Raw genomic sequence first — 22,132 nt, forward strand, 5'->3', positions numbered from 1 at the left:
TGCAGAGCGCTGTTCTGAGCACCGGGGTAGATACGGGGGGTCATCAGGTCGTCCCCCGTGAGGCTCCCCGTTGTGCAGACGAGGTCACGAGGCCCAGGGAAGCGAAGTGACTTGCCCACAGACACACAGCCGACGAGCGGCGGAGCAGGGATTCGAACCCACGACCCCTGACTCCCCAGCCCGGGCTCTTGCCACTTGAGCCACGCTGCTTCTCTACGCAAGGTTGTATCTCTCCGCTGTCTCCCCCGTTACAGCGTAAGCTCCTCGTGGGCAGAGAACGTGCCTTTTCGTTACTTCTGCGCTTCCCAGGTGTCCGGGTGGGTGTTGGGTAAATGCTAGTAATCGATCAATCAGTCGATGGTATTTGAGCGCCGCGGTGGATTCATTCGGTGGTTGTTGACTTCATTTATTTATTGAGCGCTTACTATGTGCAGAGCACTGTACTGAGCGCTTGGGATGGACAGTTCGGCAACAGACAAGAGACGGGTTCCCTGCCCGTTGACGGGCTCACGGTCTAATCGGGGGAGACGGAGGAAAACGATAGCAATAAATAGAATCAAAGGGATGTACACCTCATTGACAAAATAAATAGGCTAATAAAAATAGATACAAACGAGCGAATGAGCACAGTGCTGAGGGGAGGGGAAGGGAGAGGGGGAGGAGCAGAGGGAAAGCCGACGAGGTTGGCTGGGTGTTTAATCATCATCATCATCATCATCATCATCATCATCGTAATAATGATGGCATTTGTTAAGCACTTACTACGTGCCAAGCACTGTTCTAAGCGCTGGGGAGGACACGAGGTGATCAGGTTGTCCCGCGTGGGGCTCACAGTCTTCATCCCCATTTTACAGATGGGTAACTGAGGCCCAGAGAAGTGACTTGCCCAAAGTCACACAGCTGACAAGCGGCGGAGCCGGGATTTGAACCCAGGACCTCTGACTCCCCAGCCCGAGCCCTTACGTGCGGAGCACTGTACTGAGCGCTTGGGAGAGACCGATACTACGGAGTTAGTGGACCCGCTCCCTGCTCACACTGAGTTCCCGGTCTGGAAACTCTATAAATGATGGGATGCTGCTAATTAATCCGGGAAGGCTTGATGGAGAAGGTGTGATTTCTTTCCTTTATTTCACCAATGCTTCTGTATTGTCCTTTCCCAAGTGCTTAATAAGAAGAAGAAGAAGAAGAATAATAAGAATAATAATAACACTGTTGGTATTTGTTCAGCTCTTTCTCCGGGCAGAGCACCGTTCTAGGCGCTGGGGGAGAGACGGGGTCATCGGGTCGGCCCCCGTGAGGCTCCCGGTCTTCATCCCCATTTTCCAGATGAGGGAACCGAGGCCCAGAGAAGCGAAGTGACTCGCCCACGGTCACCCGGCTGACAAGGGGCGGAGCCGGGATTCGAACCCATGACCCCTGACTCCCAAGCCCGGGCTCTTGCCGCTGAGCCACGCCACACTCGGTAACTATTCAGTAAATACCCTCTAGAGCGTAAGCGCGCTATAAGTGGGGGATGCGTCCGTTCCGTTATCTTATTGCACTCTCCCCAGCACTTAGCGCAGTGCTCCGCACACGGTAAGTGCCCCAGAAATAATGATAACGCCGGTATATAACCCACACGCGCAGCAATCCCAGACCCAGAGACCCGCGTGCACAACAGCAGTCGCCGCTCCAGACTCGCACGCGCCTCCGCCCCGCCATCACACCATCCAAGACCCAACGAACGTCACCACGGTCAGGTGCCCGACGGCCACGGAGCGGGCCCGGGTTCAAAACCCTCCGGGCACCCGGGGGCGGCTAAAGCGGGCCGGCCTCACGCCGACGGCCGGAAGGGTGCCCGGCCGAGGGGCGAGGCCGAGAACTACGCGCGAGGCCTACGGCCAGGTGCCAGGTCCAGAGCAATTTCAAACGTGTTGTGTTGAAAAAGCAGCCGCAAAAATGTATTGCATTTTTTGCCGTATACATTCATCCATTCATTCAATAGTATTTATCGAGCGCTTACTTTGTGCAGAGCACTGGACTAAGCGCTTGGAATGAACAGGTCGGCAACGGATAGAGACGGTGCCTGCCGTTTGACCGGCTTACGGTCCGATCGGGGGAGACGGGCAGACGGGAACACGTATAATGGAAACCTGATCATTTTGTCACAGTTTTGCACAATTTCGCCTATTTACTCTGACGCTGCTCATCTTCTCTTTTACTGACTTTGTACGATTTGTATCATCCAAGCAGTTACGTGGTGACCTGCCCCTACCACGGATCAGTCAAGAGTTTTAGAGGTTTTCTGATTCCCAAGGCTCCCGTCCTCAAGGACACAAACATGAAGCAGCGGGGCTCCGGGGGAAGAGCCCGGGTTTGGGAGTCAGAGGTCATGGGTTCGAATCCCAGCTCCGCCACTTGGCAGCTGGGTGACGGGGGCGGGGGGGAGGTCACTTCTCTGCGCCTCAGTGACATCTGTCAAATGGGGAGGACGACCGTGAGCCCCACGCGGGCCCACCTGATGACCCTGCATCTCCCCCGGCGCTTAGAACAGCGCTCTGCACGTAGTGAACGCTTAACAGATACCGACATCATCGTCACGAACCCGTCCAGGCGGCGGCGGACCCCGGGACCCGAGGGCCACCCGCCGCCCGGACCCGGGCCGCCTCCGCGGGGACCCACACGGACCCACGCCGTCTCTGTGCGTCTCCGTCACACGCATCCTTCCTTCCCGTCCCGGGTCCCCGGGTGCTCCCTCCCAGGGCGAGGAGCCGTCCGGCTGTTTCATTCAATCCAGTTTATTGAGCGCTTACTGCGCGTGGACAGCGCTCGAGAGACCGCAATACAACAATAAGCCGTGACATTCCCCGCCCACAGGGAGCTTACAGTCTGGGGAGCGGCGGGGAGGGGAGAGACGGGCATCAATTCAAATCAATAAAATCGTTCGCTTGGGCTCACTCTCGCATACCCCACCCCTCCATCAGGTCCTGGGCTCTTCTTTATTTTTTCTTTTTCCTCTCTCTCTCTCTCACATACACACGCACATAAATCCCCCCCCTCCCCCGTCCAAGGAGCTGCCCGGTTGACAGATCAGGAGCTCAGCTTTTCCTTTTCCCTTCTTTTTCTCCTCCTCCTTTCTTCTCCTCCTTTCTTCTCCGTCTTCTCCTTCTCTTTTCTTCATGGGTTCGAATCCCGGCTCCGCCGCCTGTCAGCTGTGTGACTGTGGGCAAGTCACTTCACTTCTCTGGGCCTCAATCCGCTCATCTGTAAAATGGGATGAAGACTGTGAGCCTCGTGTGGGACAGCCAGATTACTCTGTAATTCCCCCAGCGCTTAGAACAGTGCTCCGCAAAATAGTAAGTGCTTAACAGATACCAACGTTATTATTCTCCTTTCCTCTTCTCCTTCTCTTTTCTACTGCTCCTTCTCCCTCTCTTTTTTTTCCCTTCTCCTTCTCTTTTCTTCTTCTCCAGAGAAGCAGCGTGGCTCAGTGGCAAGAGCCCGGGCTTGGGAGTCAGAGGTCGCGGGTTCGAATCCCTGCTCCGCCACTTGTCGGCTGTGTGACCTTGGGCAAGTCACCTCAGTTCTCTGGGCCTCAGTCACCTCTTCTGCAAAATGGGGATGAAGACCGGGAGCCCCACGTGGGGACAACCTGATGATCTTGTATCACCTCCCTCCCCCAGCGCTTAGAACAGCGCTTGGCACATAGTGAGCGCTTAACAAATGCCCTCATCATTATTTTCTTCTTCTCCTCCGTTCTACCGCTCCTTCTCCTTCTCCTCTCCTCCCCCTTCTCTTTTCTTCTCCTCCTCTCGCTTCCCTCCCTCACGCGCATGCGCACACTCCCCCCGGTTTTTCCTTGTCTCTCCCCACGCGCATGCGCACACCCCCACAGGTTTTTCTTTTCTCTCCCCACGCGCATGCGTACACTCCCCCCCCGGCTTTTTCTTTTCTCTCCCCACGCGCACGCGCACGCCCCCCCTCCACGTTTTCCTTTTTTCCGTCCCCTCCCCACGCGCACGCGCACGCCCCCCCCTCCACGTTTTCCTTTTTTCCGTCCCCTCCCCACGCGCACGCGCAGACCCCCTCTCCACGTTTTCCTTTTTTCCTGTCCCCTCCCCAAGCGCATGCGCATGTCCCCCCCCCCTTACGCGCATGCCTACACCCCCCCCCCCCGACAGACAGGGACTTGTTTTTTTCTTTTCCTTTCCCCCCTCCCTCTCCCAGTGCATGCGCGCACCTCCCGCTCTCTCCTCTCACGCATGCGCACACGCCCCCACCCCTCCCCCGGAGCGGCGCCGCTGGCCGGACCCGGGCGCGCGCCCGCGCCCCCCTCCCGCGCATGCGCCCCCCTCCCGCGCATGCGCATCCCGTGCCGGGGAGCCACCGCCCCCTCCCCCCCGCCCCGCCGCCTCTGCAGACGTGGAAGGCCGACGGGGCCCGCCTCTCCCCGTCCTCCTCCTCCTCCTCCTCCCCCTCCCGCCACGCGCTCCGCCGCGCGCCGCCCCGCGGAACCCCGCCCCATCGGGCGTCGGGCCGTCACCCCGTCGGGCGGGGGGCGGGGCCGGAGCGCGCCGCGGGGGGATTGCTTTGTCATCCGCCGGCCGGGGAGGACGGGACGGGACGGAACGAGACGACGGCCCCTTCGCCGCCTCCCCCCGTCGCTCCGCCGGCCGGGGACGGGACCCCTTAAACAGCCCAAAGCCGAATAAGCCTCCCCCCCCGCCCCGCGCGCGCGCGGTGAAACGTCGCAGCGCCTCGGCGGCGCTATTTATAGGCCCTATTTCTAAGCGCGCCGGCCCCGCCCCCCGCTCGGGGGAGCGGCCCCCGATTGGCGGGGGCGTCGGCGGGGGGCGCCGCGCCATTGGCCGGGCCGGCCGTCCGTCGGGCGGGGGGGGCGGGGCGGGCGTCGCGGGCCGCCATTGGCGGGGAGCCCGCGGGGTCGGGCGGCCATTGGGCGCGGGGCCCGTCCGTCGGGGCGGGGGGGCGGGGCGGGGCCCGGAATTGTCATTTCTTTGTTTGCGGCGGCGGCGGCGGCGGCGGCGGCGGCCTGGTCGGGCCCGGTCGGTCTTCTCCTCTGGCCGCGCGCCCGCCCGCCCGCCCCTCCCTCCCCTGGGCTCCGGGCTCCCACCCTGCGCGGTGCGTTGGGGGCCGCCGCATATGCCGGGCCGGCGCTGAGGCGGGGGCGGCGGGGCCCCCGGCGACGGCGGCGGCGGCGGCGGCGGGAGGATGAAGCGGCGGAACGCGGACTGCACCAAGCTCCGCCGGCCCCTCAAGCGGAACAGGATCGCGGACGGCATCTACGGAAGGTCGGGACCCCCCGCCGCCCCCTCCCCCCTCCCCTCCCCCGCCACGCCCGCAGCCCCGACGCGCGTCCCTCCCCCCCGCCACGCGGGGAGGCGTCCACACGCTGCCCGCGCCGGAATAGGCGCCGCCGAGCCAAGGGGGCCCCGACGACCCCCGCCTTAATAACACGCCCCCTCACCCGGCCTAGAGAATTTAGATTATTCCGCTCTCGGATGGGGGAGAGGCGTCCAAACGGTGCCCGCGCCGGAATAGACGCCACCCAACGAAAGGGGCCCCCGATGACCCCTTTATTAATAAGGGACACCCTCACCCGGCCTGGGAATTTAGATTATTCCACTCTCGGATGGGGGAGAGGCGCCCAAACGGTGCCCGCGCTGTTATAGATGCCACCGAACGAAAGGGGCCCCGATGACACCTTTGGCATCGGTAATAGATACCACTGGGTGAACGAAAGGGTCCCCCCGTCGGGCCTAGAGTATCTAGATTATTATACCCCCGGATGGAGGAGAGGGGCCCAGACGGTGCCCGCGCTGTGATAGATGCCACCGAGTGAAAGGGGCCCCAGGGATACCTTTATTAATAAGAGACACCACGGGGTGACTGGAAGGGTCCCCCCGTCGGGCCTAGAGCATCTAGATTATTATACCGCCGGATGGGGGAGAGGCGCCCAGACGGTGCCCGCGCTGTAATAGATGCCGCCGAACGAAAGGGGCCCCCATAATCCCTTCGTCAATAAGGGACACCCCCGGGTGAGGGAAAGGGTCCCCCGTCGGGCCTGGAGCATCTCTATTATTATACCCCCGGATGGGGGAGAGGCGCCCAGACGGTGCCCGCGCTGTAATAGGTGCCGCCGAACGAAGGGGGCCCCCATAATCCCTTCGTCAGTAAGGGACACCCCCGGGTGAGGGAAAGGGTCCCCCGTCGGGCCTGGAGCCCCTCTACCGTTATACCGCCGGATGGGTGAAGATGTCCCATACGACGCCTGGACCGTAATAGATGCCGCCTGAATGAGAGGAGCCCCGCCAGTACCTGGATGAGCACCGAGAGGGTCCCCCGTCGGGCCTAGATTATCGATGATACCGCCGGACGGATGGAGGCGTCCCAGGCGGTGCCTGCGGTGTAGCAGATGCCGCCGGATGAAAGGAGCCCCGACGATACCCTCGTCGTCCGTGACGGGCGCCGCCGGGGGACCGGAAGGGTCCCCCGTCGGACCCGGGGTGTGGCCGCTACTATACCGCCGGACGGGTGAGGGTGGCCCAGACGAGGCCCACGCTATAATAAACGCCACCGAGTGAAAGTGTCCCAGGTGATACCTTCGTTAGCAATGACGGACACCGCCGGGTGAACGGAGAGGCTCCCCCGTCAGACCTAGATTATCAATAATACCGCCGAATGGATGAGAGTGGCCCAAATGATACCCGTATTACCCGTCACGAGTACCGCGGGACGGATGAAGGTGGCCCGGATCGGACCTGCAGTATAATGATTACCACCGAATGAAAGTGTCCCAAACGATGCCTTTATCGTCGATGCCCGATACCGCCGGGTGAAGGGAGGGGCCCCGGATCAGACCTGTGTTATCCATAGTGAATACCACCGGCCGGATGGGAGTGTCCCAGACGGTGCCGACAGTGCGAGAGATGCCACCGGACGGAAGTGGCCCGAGCAGCGTGGCTCGGTGGAAAGGGCCCGGGCTTGGGAGCCGGAGGTCGTGGGTTCCAATCCTGGCTAGGCCGCCCGTCAGCCGGGTGACTCTGGCCGAGTCACTTCACTTCTCTGGGCCCCAGTGACCTCATCTGGAAAATGGGGATTAGACCCGTGAGCCCCACGTGGGGCAACCTGATGGCCTTGTATCGCCCTCCCCGCGCCCCCCCCCCCCCCCAGCGCTTAGAACGGTGCTTTACACGTAGTAGGCGCTTATTAACTAATGCCGTCGTGATTATCGTCGTCAATGATAAATGCCGCCGGGTGAGTGAAAGTGTCCCAGATGATACTTACGTTATCCGTGAGAGATACCACCGGGTGAATGTAAGTATTCCAGACTAGATTATACCTAGATTATAACAGATATCACCAGATGAACGAGAGTGTCCCAAATAACGTCTGTATCGTCAATAACGAATACCCCCGGGTGAAGGAAAGTGTCCCAGATAACACCCGTGTTATTCTTAGTGAATACCGCCGAATGAATGAAAGCGCCCCAAATAATACCTGTGTTATCGATAATAAATACCACCGGATGAATGAAAGCGTCCCAGGTGATATCCTGTATTATTCATAATAAATTCCACCGGATGAATGTCCCAAACGGTACCTGTATTATCCGTGACAGATACCGCCGGATGAATGAGAGTGTCCTAAAGAGTAATAACGTTGGTATTTGTTAAGCGCTCGCCGATACCTATACCCATACGTATAACGTACTGCTACGTAAATACCTGTGATATTAACAATAAATACCGCCGTGAAGCGGCGTGGCTCAGTGGCTCGGGAGTCAGAGGTCATGGGTTCTGATCCCCGCCCCGCCGCTTGTCAGCTGGGCGACTTTGGCCAAGTCGCTTCACTGCTCTGGGCCTCAGTTCCCTCGTCTGTAAAATGGGGATGAAGACTGCGAGCCCCACATGGGGCAGGCCGATCGCTTTGTCGTCCCCCCCCCTCCCCCCACAGCGCTCAGAACAGTGTTCTGCGCCTAGTAAGCGCTTAAATTCCGTCGTCGTTATTACACCGCCGGATGACTGAAAGCATCCCGGATAATATCTATATTATCGGTAACACCTACCGCCCAACGAATGAAAGCGTCCCGAACGATACCTGTATTATTCGTAATAAATAGCGCCGAATGGACGAAAGGGTCCCGGATGATACCTGTGTTATTTATGATAAATACCACCGAAGGAATGAAAACGTCCCAAATAAGACCTAGGTTATCAGTAACAAAGACCACCGAATGAATGTGTCCCAGATGATACCTATACCATTAATAATAAGTACCACCGAATGACTGCAAGTGTCCCAAATAGTAATGATGTTGGTATTCATCCGTTAAGCGCTTACTCTGTGCCGAGCACCGTTCCGAGCGCCGGGGGAGATCCAGGGTCATCAGGTTGGCCCACGGGAGGCTCACGGTCTTCGTCCCCATTTTACAGATGAGGGAACTGAGGCCCGGAGACTTGCCCGCCGTCACCCGGCTGACAAGTGGCAGAGCCGGGATTCGAACCCACGAGGGCTCATTCCACTGAGCCACGCCGCTTCTCTGCCTATTTTATTAATAACAGATGCCACCGGATGAGTGACAGTGTCCCAGATAATACCCATATTATGAATAACGACTATCACCTAATGAAAGAGAGTGTCCCCAGGCTCGGGACCCCCCGTCCCCACCCCCCCACACACCCAGTTTGGGGAGGGGGCGGGGGGGGGGGTTGGGTTCCCTTTCCTCTTTCTTAACTCCCCCGTGGGACGTCCAGGCTCCTTAAAGGAGGAACCGAGTCCCGCGGTCGTAGCCCGGGATCCCAAAGCCGGGGAAGCCGATGTTCCTTATTGACGATAAGGATCGTTGTCGTAGGGGGCAGGCGCCGACTAGGTGCCAGGCCGCTGTACCGAGCGCCGGGGCGGACACCCGGTTGGGAAAATCAGTTTTTTGGACATTTACAGGGACTGTGCCGCTCCAGAGTGCGTGTGAAGAATTTACTGGAAACCCTGGGTTTGTTTCGTTGGGTTTGGGGCGTGTTTTTTTTTTTTTTTTTTTTTTTTTTGCTGGGGGGAAAAGGGCTTTAAATAGAAACACGCATTTTGAACCGGTAACCCGATACCTGGGAGACTGGAGAAAGTCAACGGGTTCCCCGGGGGCCGAGGAGTTTCGCCAGGTTCGTTTTGAAAGAAGCCCGGCCCCGACGGGGCTTTTGCGGGGGGTCGCGCGGAGCGGAGCGGAGCGTCCCGCCTGTCCCAACCCGCCTTCCCTCGGTGCGGAATCTCCTGAGAGCGGGAAAGAGATCATCCGTCGGCCACGGAGGGGTCCCGTCCTCTCGTCTTAGCCGAGGGCTCCGGTTGCGTTTTGAAAGTTTCGCATTTCCGGCTCCGGGCCTCGCTGGGGATATGAGGCGGCTGACGGCGACACCCGATGTGTTTCTAACCCAGCCGCGCAACGTCGCGTACGTTATCGTTTACGCGCACGCAGGAGATGGCCGAGGTCCAAGCAGCTGTTTGGCGTAAACACTCGGAGGGGATTTTTCTCCTCCGAAAGCCCGTGGAAGGGCGCAGTTCAAGAGGACTCCTCGGGTGCCCCCTCGCGCGTCGAGCCGGGATTCCGAGCAGCCGACCGGGTGCGCTCGGGCCTCGGCCCGTCGGGAACGAAGGCGGTTTTTTTCCCTTTTGGACAGATTCCCGGGGGAGAGGCGGCGCGCGTATGGGACCGGGGATTAACCCCACGGTTCTTGAACCCCGTCCAGCCGTCGAAAGGGACGCGGAGATAACTCTCCGAGAGCACGAGACGAGCACGCCGAGGAGGGCCGGGGGAGCTGGAGACGCTGGGGGAATTCGGTGGTCTTGCTACAGTGAGGCGGGATGATCATTTAGCTTCGGTTCTAGGGCTAAAGAGCGAGCGTCCTGTATTTTGTTTTTCTTTCCACCTGTTGCATCGGGCGAATTCCCCTTTCAGTGGCAACTCCTGTCCGCTTTAGTCGTCCATCTCTCCGCGGTGACCTGTTTGAGCTCGCTTTCCCCGGCCCTCGGAGGCTTCCGACGGGTGATCCTGGCGAGGTTAAAGGCCCTCGATTCGTCGTAAGAGGCAGCGTGACCTCGAGGGGAGAGGACGAGCCTCGGGGAAGGGGGGGGGGGGGGCGGGCGGAAGACCTGGGTTCTAATGCCGGTTCCGCCGCCTGTCTGCTGCGTGACCCTGAGCGGGTCACTTTACGTCTCTGTGAGCGCGTCCCGTGACGCTTCCCCCTTTGACCGGGAACTCCGTGTGGGACAAGCTCCGTGTGTCCGGCCGGGTTATCTTGTGTCTACCCTAGTGCTCAGTGCGCGCCCTGAGCACTTAATAAATCCCGACTCCGCCCCTTGTCAGCCGTGTGACTGTGGGCGAGTCACTTCACTTCTCTGGGCCTCGGTTCCCTCATCTGGAAAATGGGGATGAAGACCGGGAGCCTCACGTGGGACAACCTCATTCCCCGGGATCTACCCCAGCGCTTAGAACAGTGCTCCGCACGAAGTAAGCGCTTAACGGGTACATTATTGTTATAATCCCCTGAAAATCGGTAAACCTTCGTGGCCACGGTTCCGTCAACTTTCCAAACGTGTTTTTTCACGGTGACAAGTGCTCGCTATCTGCCGAGCGCCGCAGTAAACGCCGGCATAGATCCAGACCGATCGGGTTGGACGCGGTCCGTGTCTCACGTGGGGCTCCGTGGCTTGATTCCCCCACTTTACAGGTGAGGGAACCGAGGCCCGGAGAGGTGGAGCGACTCGCCCAGGGTCCCACGGCGGACAGATGGCGGGGGCGGAATCAGAACCCGGGTCCCTCTGACCGCCAGGCCCTCGGCCACGCAGCTTCCCGGCTGTTCGCTCGGGACCGCGGGCGAAGGAGGAGAGTTAAAGACGCGCGGAGCGCTCTCCGGAACGCTTCGGGCGGTACGACGGAGTTAACAGAAGAGAACCCTAAAGGGGCAGATTTCTGAGACTGGGGTGAAAAATAATAATTGCGGTACTTAGGTCCTTAATCCCTGCACAGCGCTGTTCTACGCGCCGGAGCAGACACAAGTTAACGAGGTTGGACCCGGTCCCCGACCCACGTTGGGCTCACGCTCTTAATCCCCGTTTTACAGATGCCAAGAGGGAGTCACAGACTGATTGGCGTTCGGAGGAAACTTTTCCAAAAAGGCAAGCTCCTCGTGGGCAGGAAATGCGTCTCGTGCCTCCTTGGCGCTTTCCCACGTGCTTTAGCGGTAATAATCCTAATATTTAGAAAGTGCCTGCTGGGAGTTCTCCTCGGGTTCTGATCCTATTTTGGCCCCTCCTCTTCCTCCCCTTCCTCCTGCGTGGCACCTCTTGTCAGCTGTGTGACCGTGGGCAAGTCACTTCACTTCTCTGTGCCTCGGTGACCTCGTCCGTCGAACGGGGGTGAAGACTGGGAGCCTCCGACCCGATGACCCTGTATCTCCCCCAGCGCTTAGAACGGTGCTCTGCACGGAGTAAGCGCTTAGCGAATACCAACGTGATCATTATTATTATCTCTTAATAATAAATGGCAGATTGAAGCGAATCGATCAGTCCCCGGTGTTTGAGTTCCTAGTATGTGCAGGGCACTGCGCTAAACCCTTGGGGGAGAGTACGGTGCGGCAGAATGGGCGGACGCTCCACCCCCGAGATGTATATTTTTTTTCTTTTAAATGACATTTAAGCGCTTCGTCTCGTGTCAGGCGCTGCCCTGAACACCGGGGTAGATTCGGGTTAGTCGGGTCGGACGCGGTCCCCGTCCCTCCCGGGGCTCAGAGGGGAAGGGGAACGGGTATCGAGTGCCCATTTTCCAGGTGAGGAACCCGAGGCCCGGAGAAGTTCGGCGACTTGCCCCGGGTCGCTCGGGAGGCAAGTGGCCGAGTCGGGATTAGAACCCGGCTCCTCTGATCTCCAGGCCCGGGCTCTTCCCCTCAGCCCTCTAGACCGGAAGCTCGTCGTGGGCGGGGAGCGTGTCTGTTCATCGTTGGGTCGCGCTCCCCCGGGCGCTTAGTCCAGGGCTCTGCGGGCGGTAAGCGCTCAGTAAGTACCGCTAAATATTTTCCCAGCCGGAGCTGAATCCGACAGACGGGATGTGGGTTCCCAAGTGTTGACTTCAGGAAGCTCAGGTGGGATCCGGGTGTTCGGTGGGGATCCGGCAGTTGGCAGAGAGGAGAGCCAGAGCCTTCTCCGAGGTCGCTTCCCCTTGCTTCCCGGTGCTTTCCCTTCTGCGAGGTCGGAAGCCGGAATGACGGAGGGGGGGGTGGGCCTCGAGAGTTCTTCCAAAGCTGACGGGACTCGAAGAATAATAGCAATGGTATTTTTTGAAGCGCTTACTGTGTGCCGCGTGCCGGTCGAAGCTCCGGGGCAGGTAGAGGTTAATCATAACGACAGCAATTGCGGTATTTCGGCGCCGACCGTGTGCCAGACACCGTCCTAAGCGCAGGGGCGGATCCCGGCAAGTCGGGTCCGTCCGCGCTATTTATCGAGCAGCTGTCGGAAGCAGAGAACCGCGCCGAGGGCCTGGGCGAACCCCGGAGGGAGACCCGATCCCGCCCGCCGGGACGAACGCTTCCGCGGGTGCGCCGCTGCTTCGGTCGCGTGAAGCGACCTACGGCCCCGCTCCCGGCGGCGGGCCCCTCGCCGCCACGCGCCGTAGCCGGAAAGGGTCAGGGATCGTCATCGGCTCGGCCGCGGCCCCCGTCGCGCCCGGGGCTCTGGGCCTGAGCGGAGCGACTGTCGCCTCGTAATATTAACGACGGCACTTACCGCGTGCCGGGCGCTGTTCTGAGCGCCGGAGGAGATAGCATCAATAATAATAATAATAATAATAACGACGTTGGTATCCGTTAAGCGCTCACTGTGTGCCGAGCACCGTTCTAAGCGCTGGGGTAGACACGGAAATTCATTCATTCGTTCGATATTATTTATTCGGCGCTTACTATGTGCAGAGCACTGTACTAAGCGCTTGGAATGGACAAATCGGGAACAGATAGAGTCGGCCCCCGCCCTCTGACGGGCCCACGGTCTAATCGGGGGAGACGGGCGGACGAGAACGATGGCGGTAAATAGAGTCGAGGGGAAGGACATCTCGTAAAAACAATCAGGTCGTCCCACGTGGGGCTCACCGTCTTAATCCCCGTCTTACAGATGAGGTCACTGAGGCACCGAGAAGCGAAGCGACTTGCCCAGAGTCGTGTGGCCGAGCGGGGATTCGAACCCGTGACCTCGGACTCCAAAGCCCGGGCTCTCTCCACCGAGCCGCGCCGCTTCTGATCAGACTCCCGCTCCCCGCGGTGGCCGGGAGGAGAACCGAGCGAGCCGTAACCGAGGGATTCGCGGCCCGCGCGCGGCGGCTTTTCGGGAAGATCCGGTCGCCTCGCCGGTCGGGGATGTCGGCGGACGGGCTGCTTCTCATCGCCTCCGTCGAAGGCCTCCGCCGTCGGGGGTTTCGGCGTCGGGTTCGGCGGGAAGGTGGAAGGCAACTCCCGGGGCCGTCTCGGGCGCCGTTGCGATCCCGGGATGGAAGATGCGAAGCCGGGGGGGGGGGGGCTGTCTCCCCTGCGGTCCCGTCTCCTCGTCCTTTTCTGTCCGCGGCCTCGGGTTGATTTTAAGGGCGAGGGGCGAAGGAAAGCGGGTTCGAGGCCAGGGGTTTACGGAGCGGTCGCTGCGTACGGAGCCCCGCTCGGGAGGGAGCAAGGAACAGAATAAGTAGGCCTGCCGTCCGCCCACAGGGAGCTCAAACTCCAGACGGGAAGACGGACCTCGACAGGAATACAGACCGGGGCGTAAGGGAGAGGCAGCGTGGCCGAGCGGCGAGGGCCCGGGAGTCGGAAGGACCTGGGTTCTCACACATCCCGGTGTGACCTTGGGCAACTCGCCTCACTTCTCAGGGAAGCGGCAGCCTAACGGGACGAGCCCCGGCGGGGTCAGAGATCCCCGCTCTGCCGCGTGTCCCGCTCCGTGACCCCGGGCCGGGCAAGCCGCTTCTAATAATGTTGGTATCGGTTGAGCGCTTACTATGTGCCGAGCACTGTTCTAAGCGCCGGGGTAGACACGAGGGAATCGGGCTGTGCCACGTGGGGCTCCCAGGCTTCACCCCCATTCTCCCGATGAGGTCACTGAGGCCCAGAGAAGTGACTTGCCCACAGTCACCCAGCCGACGAGGGGCGGAGCCGGGATTCGAACCCATGAGCCGTCCGTAGCCACCCCAGCGCTTCGTACGGTGCCTGGCACGTAGAAGCGCTTAACGGATACCGTGATTATCAGTATTGCCGTTAGGCTGCGGCGTAAGCTTTGGGTAAGAGAGGGTCGGTGCATCCCCAGAGTAATAATAATGACAGCATCATCATCATCAGTGTTATTTATTGAGCGCCTACTGGGCGCAGAGCGCTCCGCTACGCACTTGGGAGAGGACGGTACAACGGATTTGGGAGATGCCTTCCCTGCCCCCGGTGAGCTTACGGCCTAGTCTACCGGACGCCGCGCCAAGCGCTCGGGCGAGTACAGTACAACGGAGCTGGCGGACCCGTCCCCTGCCCGCGGCGAGTTTGCGGTGTGGAGTGCGGCGGCAGGGTGCGACACCCTGTGCCCAACGCTGTGCTGAGCGCCGGGGCAGATAGACAGACGTGATGAGCCTGGACCCGGCCGGGGGACGCAGTCTGAGCGGGAGAGAGGGTAGGTAGCGGATCCCCATTTTACGGACGGGGAAACGGGCCTTTCGTTCCAGTTTGGGGAAGAGGGGGCGGCGTCTCCGCTGCGTCAGAGACCCGTATCCGGGCTCGTTGCGGAACTAAAATGGCGGCTCAGTGGAAAGAGCCCGGGCTTGGGAGTCCGAGGTCATGGGTTCGAATGCCGGCTCTGTGGGCAAGTCACTTCTTCTCTGGGCTTCAGTGACCTCATCTGGAAAGTGGGGACGAAGACCGGGAGCCTCACGAGGGACGCCCTGATGACCCTGTATCTCCCCCAGCGCTCAGAACAGTGCCCTGCCCCTAGGAGACGGTTCATAAAGACCAACATTATGGGAGTCAGAAGGACCGGGGTTTCTAATCCCCGCCGTGCCGCCCGTCTGCCGTGGGACCCCGGGCGCGTCACCTCGCTTCCCTGGCTCTCGGTTCCCGGGCCCGCGTCGACCCGATTTGCCCGTACCCCCCCAGCGCTCAGTAGAGAGCCCGCCACGTCGTAAGCGCCTGACAGGTAATAATAATGTTGGTATCTGTTAAGCGCTCACCCTGGGCAGAGCACTGTTCTAAGCGCTGGGGGAGATACGGGGTCATCGGGTCGGCCCACGTGAGGCTCACCGTTATTCCCCGTTTCACGGATGAGGGAACTGAGGCCCAGAGAAGTGAAGTGACTCGCCCGGGGTCCCGCGGCCGGCAAGTGGCAGAGCCGGGATTTGAACCCATTAACCGTGACTCCCAAGCCCAGGCTCTTTCCACTGAGCCACGACGAATAACCACGATCGCCGTGCCTCCACCGAAGCTTCCAGCCGCCCGTCTTCCCTCGGCGCCGGATTTTGCGTTTTCCACACGTTAGGGGTGGAAGTCTGTCCCGCTGGGAGGCTCGTGTGTTTCTTTTTTTGCCAGAGTGTGTCTGGCGTGATTTTCGGCGGGGGCTTTTTCTTTCCCCCCCACCCGCACGTATGAATCTTCCTGTCGAAATAAATAGTCCCCGCAGTTTGGCACGGGTTCGCCGTTCAGCTGTCGGACGGAGGGAACCGTGACAGAAATAGCAATCCGTTCCGGATCACTCGCCGCAAAACCTCCTGCTCTATCAATGATTTTACTCCCTCGCGTTCACGCCGGCGCCTGATCGATCAGCGGCGTTCGGCGAGTGCTTGCCGTGGGGCTCGACGAGCGTCTGCTCTGTGCAGAGCGCCCTTGGGGGAGGACAGCGTAAGAGACGCGTCCCCTGCCCACGACGGGTTTCCGGATCAGAGGAGGAGGCTGGGGGCGGAGCCCTGGATTCGGCGTCCGGGAGGAAGGGTTCAACAGTCAGCGCGGCAGACTTTCCAGTTCCTCCCGCTTCCTGAAAATCACGGTGGTATCGAAGCGCTTCCCGCCTGCCGACCGGCGTAGGGAGCGCCGGGTGGACCCGGGCCCCGTCGCGAATCCCCCTCTCCCGGCTGAGGGACCCGCCTCAGAAGCTGGGCCACCTGCCCGAGGTCACGCGGACAAGCGGCGGAGTGGGGATCGGGACCCAGGCCGGCGTCATCGTCAGCGGTGCTTCTTCAGCGGGTACCGCGTGCGGAGCGCTGTGCCGGGCCCTTGGGAGAGTGACGACGACGATGGCGTTCGGTGAGCGCCTGCTGTGTGCCGGGCACCGTTCTGAGCGCCGGGGTAGATCCGAGGTCGGCGGTCTGTCCCGCGTGGGGCCCGCCGGCCTCATGCCCGTTTTGCGGAGGAGGGAGCCGAGGCCCGGGGAAGTGAAGCGGCTTGCCCACGGTCGCGCAGCCGGTAGATGGCAGAGCCGGGATCGGAACCCAAGCCCTCTGACTCCCGAGCCCGGGCTCTTTCCGCTGAGTCAGAGTTGGTAGCCCGGGCTCGGGAGTCGCGGCTTGTGAGTTCTGATCCCGGCTCCGCCGCTCGTCAGCTGCGTGACTTGGGGCGAGTCGCTTCACGTCCCTGGGCCTCAGTTCCCCCATCTCTAAAATGGGGTTGAAGACTGCGAGCCCCACCCGGGACACCCTGATTGTCTTCTGTCTACCCCAGCGCTTAGAACGGTGCTTGGCACATTGTGAGCGCTTAAATGCCGCTGTTACTATTTTCCCTGCCCACAGCAAGCTTCGCTTCTAGAGAGGATCCTCTTCCTCCCAGCTGGTGCATTTTCCCCGAGGGCCACGCTGCTTCCAAACTATCGATATTGCCGTTTTTCGGATCGTTTCAACCCGTACCGCTCTAGGGTCTCTTTTTTTTTTTAATTATTATTTTTATTCGGGTATCTTCTTTTAGAGGGCCTGGTTTGCTCTGGCCTCTCAGGGTTCGCCCTCTGGCTTTTAATCCTTCAGATTCTTCCAGCTCGGGCAATTCTTCAAAGAGGGAAGCAGCATGGCCTGCTGGAAGCCCGGGAGGCGGACGATCTGGCTCCCGATCCCCCTGCCGCAGCTCGCCTGCTGGGCGTCCTTGGCCAAGTCGCTCGACCTCCCTGGGCCTCGGTTTCGTCGTCTGTAAGACGGGCGTTAAATCGGACTCCCTCCTGCTTAGGCGGTGAGGCTCTTGTGGACGGGGACCTGATTGTCTCCTATCCACCCCGGGGCTTGTACGTAGTAAGGGCTTAACGAGTACCGTTATCATTATTAATTTATTATGAATTAAAGGAGTCAGCCCTATTTACTGAGCGCTTACTGCGTGCGGAGCACTGTCCCAGGCACTCGGGAGAGTATAATGCAGTGCGACCGTCGCGTCCCCTGCCGACGGCGAGCGGACAGTCTGGAGGAGAGCCAGCTTCTGGGTCTGTCGCTGGCCTTCCGGGTCACCTCGGTCGAGTCGCTTAATCCCCCCCCGGGCCTCAGTTTCCCCTCTGTGCAATGGGGAGAGAAGATGCCCGGTCTTTTAGTTTGTGTGGGACACGGTTTTGTCCGCGGCCTCTGCCACTGTCTTGTATCCGCCTCGGCGCTCAGGACGGTGCTCGGCACAGAGGAGGTGCTAGACGGGCACCGGGGTTGTCGCTCTCAAGAGTAACGCGTCAGCAGAGTCCGGGGGGGTGAGATCGGGCCGCCCTTCAGAGCCACACGCCATTCGTGAGCCCTTCAGAGTACGGTGGAAGAACCCCACGCCGACACGTCCGGGAAAATTCCCGGAGGCGTTCCGGCCCCAGCCTTCTCACTTGGATTTCGCTTAGTTTCTTTTCAAGGATGGGGTCCGAAAGAGGAATCGGGGATGCTTCCGGAGCGAGGGAAACCCACAGGCCTTTGGATCGTCATTCGCCGGGATCCCCCTTCGCCTCTGGGAGGTGTTCAGTATTTCCTTTACTGTGCTCTCTGTGGTTCAGGGGATCAGAGTTTCCACAGATTTTGTCTCCCTCCTCCTCCTCCTCCTCCTCCTCGGTGAGTCCCAGCCTCGGTGCCCCTTCTCCTCTTTCTCAGTTGCAGCCTTCTGCCCACTTCCTCCTTGTCGGGCTTCAGACAGCAAAGGTGAATTTCCCTCCCGTCCCTCTTTTCTGTCTCTCCGGTCCCCGGTAAGTCTCCTGACCTTTGGCTGCCCGAATCGAAGGGGCGGTGGGGAAACCTGACCTCTCCGGAAGCGGGGAGGGGACTGTGGTTTTTCGAAATGGTCAAAACCCCCTTTTCCTTCTTCCTCCTACCCGTCGATCAGTGATATAGATATTGAGCGCCTACCCCGTGCAGAGCGCTGTACTGAGTGCCTGGGAGAGTTCTTTGATGTGTCTCTCTCTCTCTCTCCCGCTTCCGGAGATGATAAATTCCTTAAGGACGGGGATCCGTTTCTTACTCTAAAAGGGTTGACAGACTTTGCTCTTCGAACGCCACCTCCTCGCCGTTCCTCCCTCTCGTGTCTCCCACTCATTCGGTCGTATTTCTCGAGCGCTTACTGTGTGCAGAGCTCTGCCCTGAGCCCTCGGGGGAGTTCAGTAGGAAAATAAACGGACGCGGCCCCCGCCCACGGCGGGCTTACGGCCCACGCCCTCCCCCCGGCCTGAACTCCCAGAGGGAGTTGTTATCGCAACCCCAGTGCTTAGAACGGTGTTCGGCTCATAATGAGCGCTGAACGAGTTCCAGGATGATTATTTCACAAGCCAGTCAGATCGGACCCGGTCCCCGTCCCACATGGGGCTCCCCGTCTTCATCCCCGTTGTGCCGACGAAGTTGCCGGGGCCCAGAGAAGTGCAGTGACCTGCCCGGGGTCCCGCAGCAGACGGGCGGCGAGGCCGGGATTAGAACCCAGGTCCTTCGGCCTCGCAGGCCCGGGCCCCAACCGCTCAGCCACGCGGCTTCTCAGAGCCCGTACGGCTCGCTGGTCGTTCTACGGGCCGGGAATGTTTCCCTCTTTTGCCGTCTATTCCCAAGCGCTCAGTCCAGCGCCCCGCCCCCGGGAAGCGCTCGGTAAAGCCGATCGAAGGAGCGAATGAAGTTACCTCGGCCTGAGCGGGAACCGTGTCCAGACCCGGGCCGGGGAGAGCAAGCGAGGGACGGGCGCGGAGCGATAGGGCGCGTGCCGGCGCGGGCACCGCCCGAAGCCGGCGGGGACCCGAGAGTCCGGGGGGGGGCGACGCGGGGCCGGGGGGAGGGCCGAGCTCGGGAAAGGCGCCCAGGCGAGGTGCCGCTCTATTCCTTTCTCCCCACGGAGGGCTGCCCACCCGCAGCGGGCAAAGGGTAAGCGGCGGGGAGCGGCGATGGGCTCCGGGGGCGGGTCCTCCGTCGCACCGAGCCGCGCAGGCAGAGGGGGACCCTGAGGTCTGGCTTCTTAATAGTAACGACGATGATTCCGGCACTCGTTCGTCCGTTCGGTCGGATCTAGCGAGCCCTTGCCGTGTGCAGAGCGCTCCACCCACCGAGCCCTCGGGAGAGGACGACGCAACACGTTCCCTTCCCCGAACGAGCTCGCAGGGGCTTCCTGCGCGCCGAGCACTGTTCCGAAGCGCAGAGGTACTCATTCGGTAGTATTTATTGAGCGCTTACTGTGCGCAGGGCACTGCCCTAACCGCTTGGAACGAACAAGTCGGCGACAGATGGAGACGGTCCCCGCCGTCTGCCGGGCTTACGGTCTAACTGAGGTAGGTACGAGGTAATCGGGTTGGGCGCGGTCCCTTATCCCGCGCGGGACTCACAGTCGTAATCGCCGTTTTACAGACGAGGGAGCTGAGGCCCGGAGCAGTGCCCTGTTCATTTAATAATAATGTCGGGATCTGTTAGGCGCTCGCTACGTGCAGAGCACCGTTCTAAGCGCTGGGGGAGATACGGGGTCATCGGGTTGTCCCACGCGAGGCTCGCGGTCTTCGTCCCCGTCTTGCAGGTGAGGTAACCGAGGCACAGAGAAGCGAAGTGTCTTGCCCACAGTCACCCGGCCGCCAAGTGGCAGAGCCGGGATTCGAACCCATGACCTCTGGCTCCCAAGCCCGCACTCTTTCCTCTGAGCCACGCCGCTTCCCTAAACGAGGTGTCCGGCCCCTCGGTTCCGCTTATCGTGACGATGTCTCGTGTTTGGCCGTCCGTCGTATTAGACCGTAAGCCCGTCGATGGGCGGGGGGGGGGTCTCTGTTGCCGAACTGTCCGTTCCAAGCGCTTAGTCCGGCGCCCTGCACGTAGTAAGCGCTCAGTGAATACGACTGAATGAGTGAGTGCAGCGACTCGGCCGCGGTCCCCCCCGGCAGACACGAGAACCCACGTCTTCTCACCCCCAGGCCCGGGCTCTACCCGCTAAGCCCCCCACCCTCGTACTAAGCCCCGCTGCTTCTTCCTAAGCTCCGCTGCTTTGCGGGGGGGGAGCAGAGTTAATAATGGTGGTATCCGTTAAGCGCCTACTATGTGCTGAGCGCCGGGGGGATACAAGATGATCAGGTTGTCCCACCTGGGGCTCGCAGTTTGAATCCCCGTTTTCCAGACGAGGTCACGGAGGCCCAGAGAAGTGAAGCGACTCGCCCACAGTCAGCTGGCAAGCGGCAGAGCCGGGATTAGAACCCCCGACCCCCGACTCCCAAGCCCGGGCTCTTTCCGCCGAGCCACCGGTGCGGTCCCTCCTGGAGGTGGGAGTTGGCGCCTCTCTTCCCGTTAACGCGCCGGGGGAGATTCCGGGAGGCCGAGGGACGGCCCGCAGGGAGAGGGACCCGTTACCCAGAGGCGGGCGAGCGCGCCTTCTCCCCCCCCCCCCCCCGCCCCTCACGCCTCCTCGTCCCGGCCGGCGAGCCCGAGGACGGCAAATGCCGTCACCCGCGTTTCGCTGGCGCCCGAAATAGCAGCGTTGCTATTAAAAGGCCTCACCGGCCGGCCCCTGGGTTCCAGACTTCGGAACGTGTCTATCACGGGCCCAGAGAAGCACTTGAAAAATCCCCGCTCCGGTCGGCCCTCCGGCGGGATGAACCGCCTCGGCCGCCCAACGGCGGGTTGGGATTTCTAGAGGCCCGGTGCGGTTTTCCGTCGGCTGTGAGTCGGAGAGGTGGGGGGGGGGGGGGGGGGGGCGTGTACGCGTGGGAAAACGTATCGTTGGGGGGCCACGTCGTTAGGGGAAGGAAAGATTCTTTCTTCCTCCTTTGGGATTCCCAGACGGATTTGTTTGGTTTTTTTTTTATGATATTTAAAAGTGCTTACCGCGTGGCAGGAACTGGAATCGCTGGGGTAGGTCGGGTCCGGTCCGTGTCCCGCATGGGCTTCCCAGGAGCGGCCGGGCTCAGCGGAGAGAGCCCGGGCTTGGGAGTCAGGGGTCGTGGGTTCGAGTGCCGACTCTGTCGCTTGTCGGCTGACTGTGGGCGAGTCACTTCGCTTCTCTGGGCCTCGGTGACCTCATCTGTACCACGGGGATGAAGACCGGGAGCCTCACGCGGGGACAACCCGACGACCCCGTATCCGCCCCAGCGCTTAGAACGGTGCCCTGCGCGTGGCAAGCGCTTAACGAGTGCCGACGTTATTACTGGATCCCCATTTTACAGACGAGGTTAACGGAAGATCGTCGGGTCCCAGTTGGGATCCACGGTCCGAGTAGGAGGGAGGATCGGGATCGAATCCCCAATTGGCAAACGAGGGAACTGAGACTCAGAGAAAGGAAGTAACTCGATGACGATATGACAACCGTTATAATAATGATAACGCTGGTATTTAAGCCCTTAGTATGGGCTACGCGCTGTACCAAGCACTGGGGCGGATACAAGCAAATCGGGTTGGGCCCAGTCCTTGTCCCTCGTGGGGCTCGTGGTCTCAATCCCCATTTTCCAGATGAAGTGACTGAGACACAGAGGAGTCAAGTGACTTGCCCAAGGTCACACGGCGGACAGGTGGCGGAGCTGGGATTAGAACCCATGACCCTCTGTCGCCCAGGCCCTATCCGCCCCGCCACGCTGCCTCTTAAGCGCTTACCGCGTGCCGGGCCGGTGCCGTACTGAGCGTCGGGGTGGATGCAAGCAAACGGGATGCGAAACGACCCAACGTGCCCAAGGCCCCACGGCAGCCAAGCGGCGGAGCCGGGACTAG

The 22,132-nt window shown here is 60.9% G+C and overlaps 1 protein-coding gene across 1 annotated transcript in view; it reads left to right on the forward strand.

The window, feature by feature from the left end:
• Positions 1-5,174: 5,174 nt before the first annotated feature.
• MACO1 (macoilin 1) overlaps positions 5,175-22,132 on the forward strand; it is a 39,416-nt gene continuing 22,458 nt past the window's right edge. Inside the window, exon 1 of the mRNA XM_029080842.2 lies at positions 5,175-5,288. Within this exon, the coding sequence (XP_028936675.1) occupies positions 5,209-5,288 (80 nt within the window). The 5' untranslated portion in view covers positions 5,175-5,208. The remainder of the gene's footprint in view (positions 5,289-22,132) is intronic.

This window comes from Ornithorhynchus anatinus, chromosome 16, assembly GCF_004115215.2.
Source record: "Ornithorhynchus anatinus isolate Pmale09 chromosome 16, mOrnAna1.pri.v4, whole genome shotgun sequence".
Lineage (NCBI taxonomy): Eukaryota > Metazoa > Chordata > Mammalia > Monotremata > Ornithorhynchidae > Ornithorhynchus > Ornithorhynchus anatinus.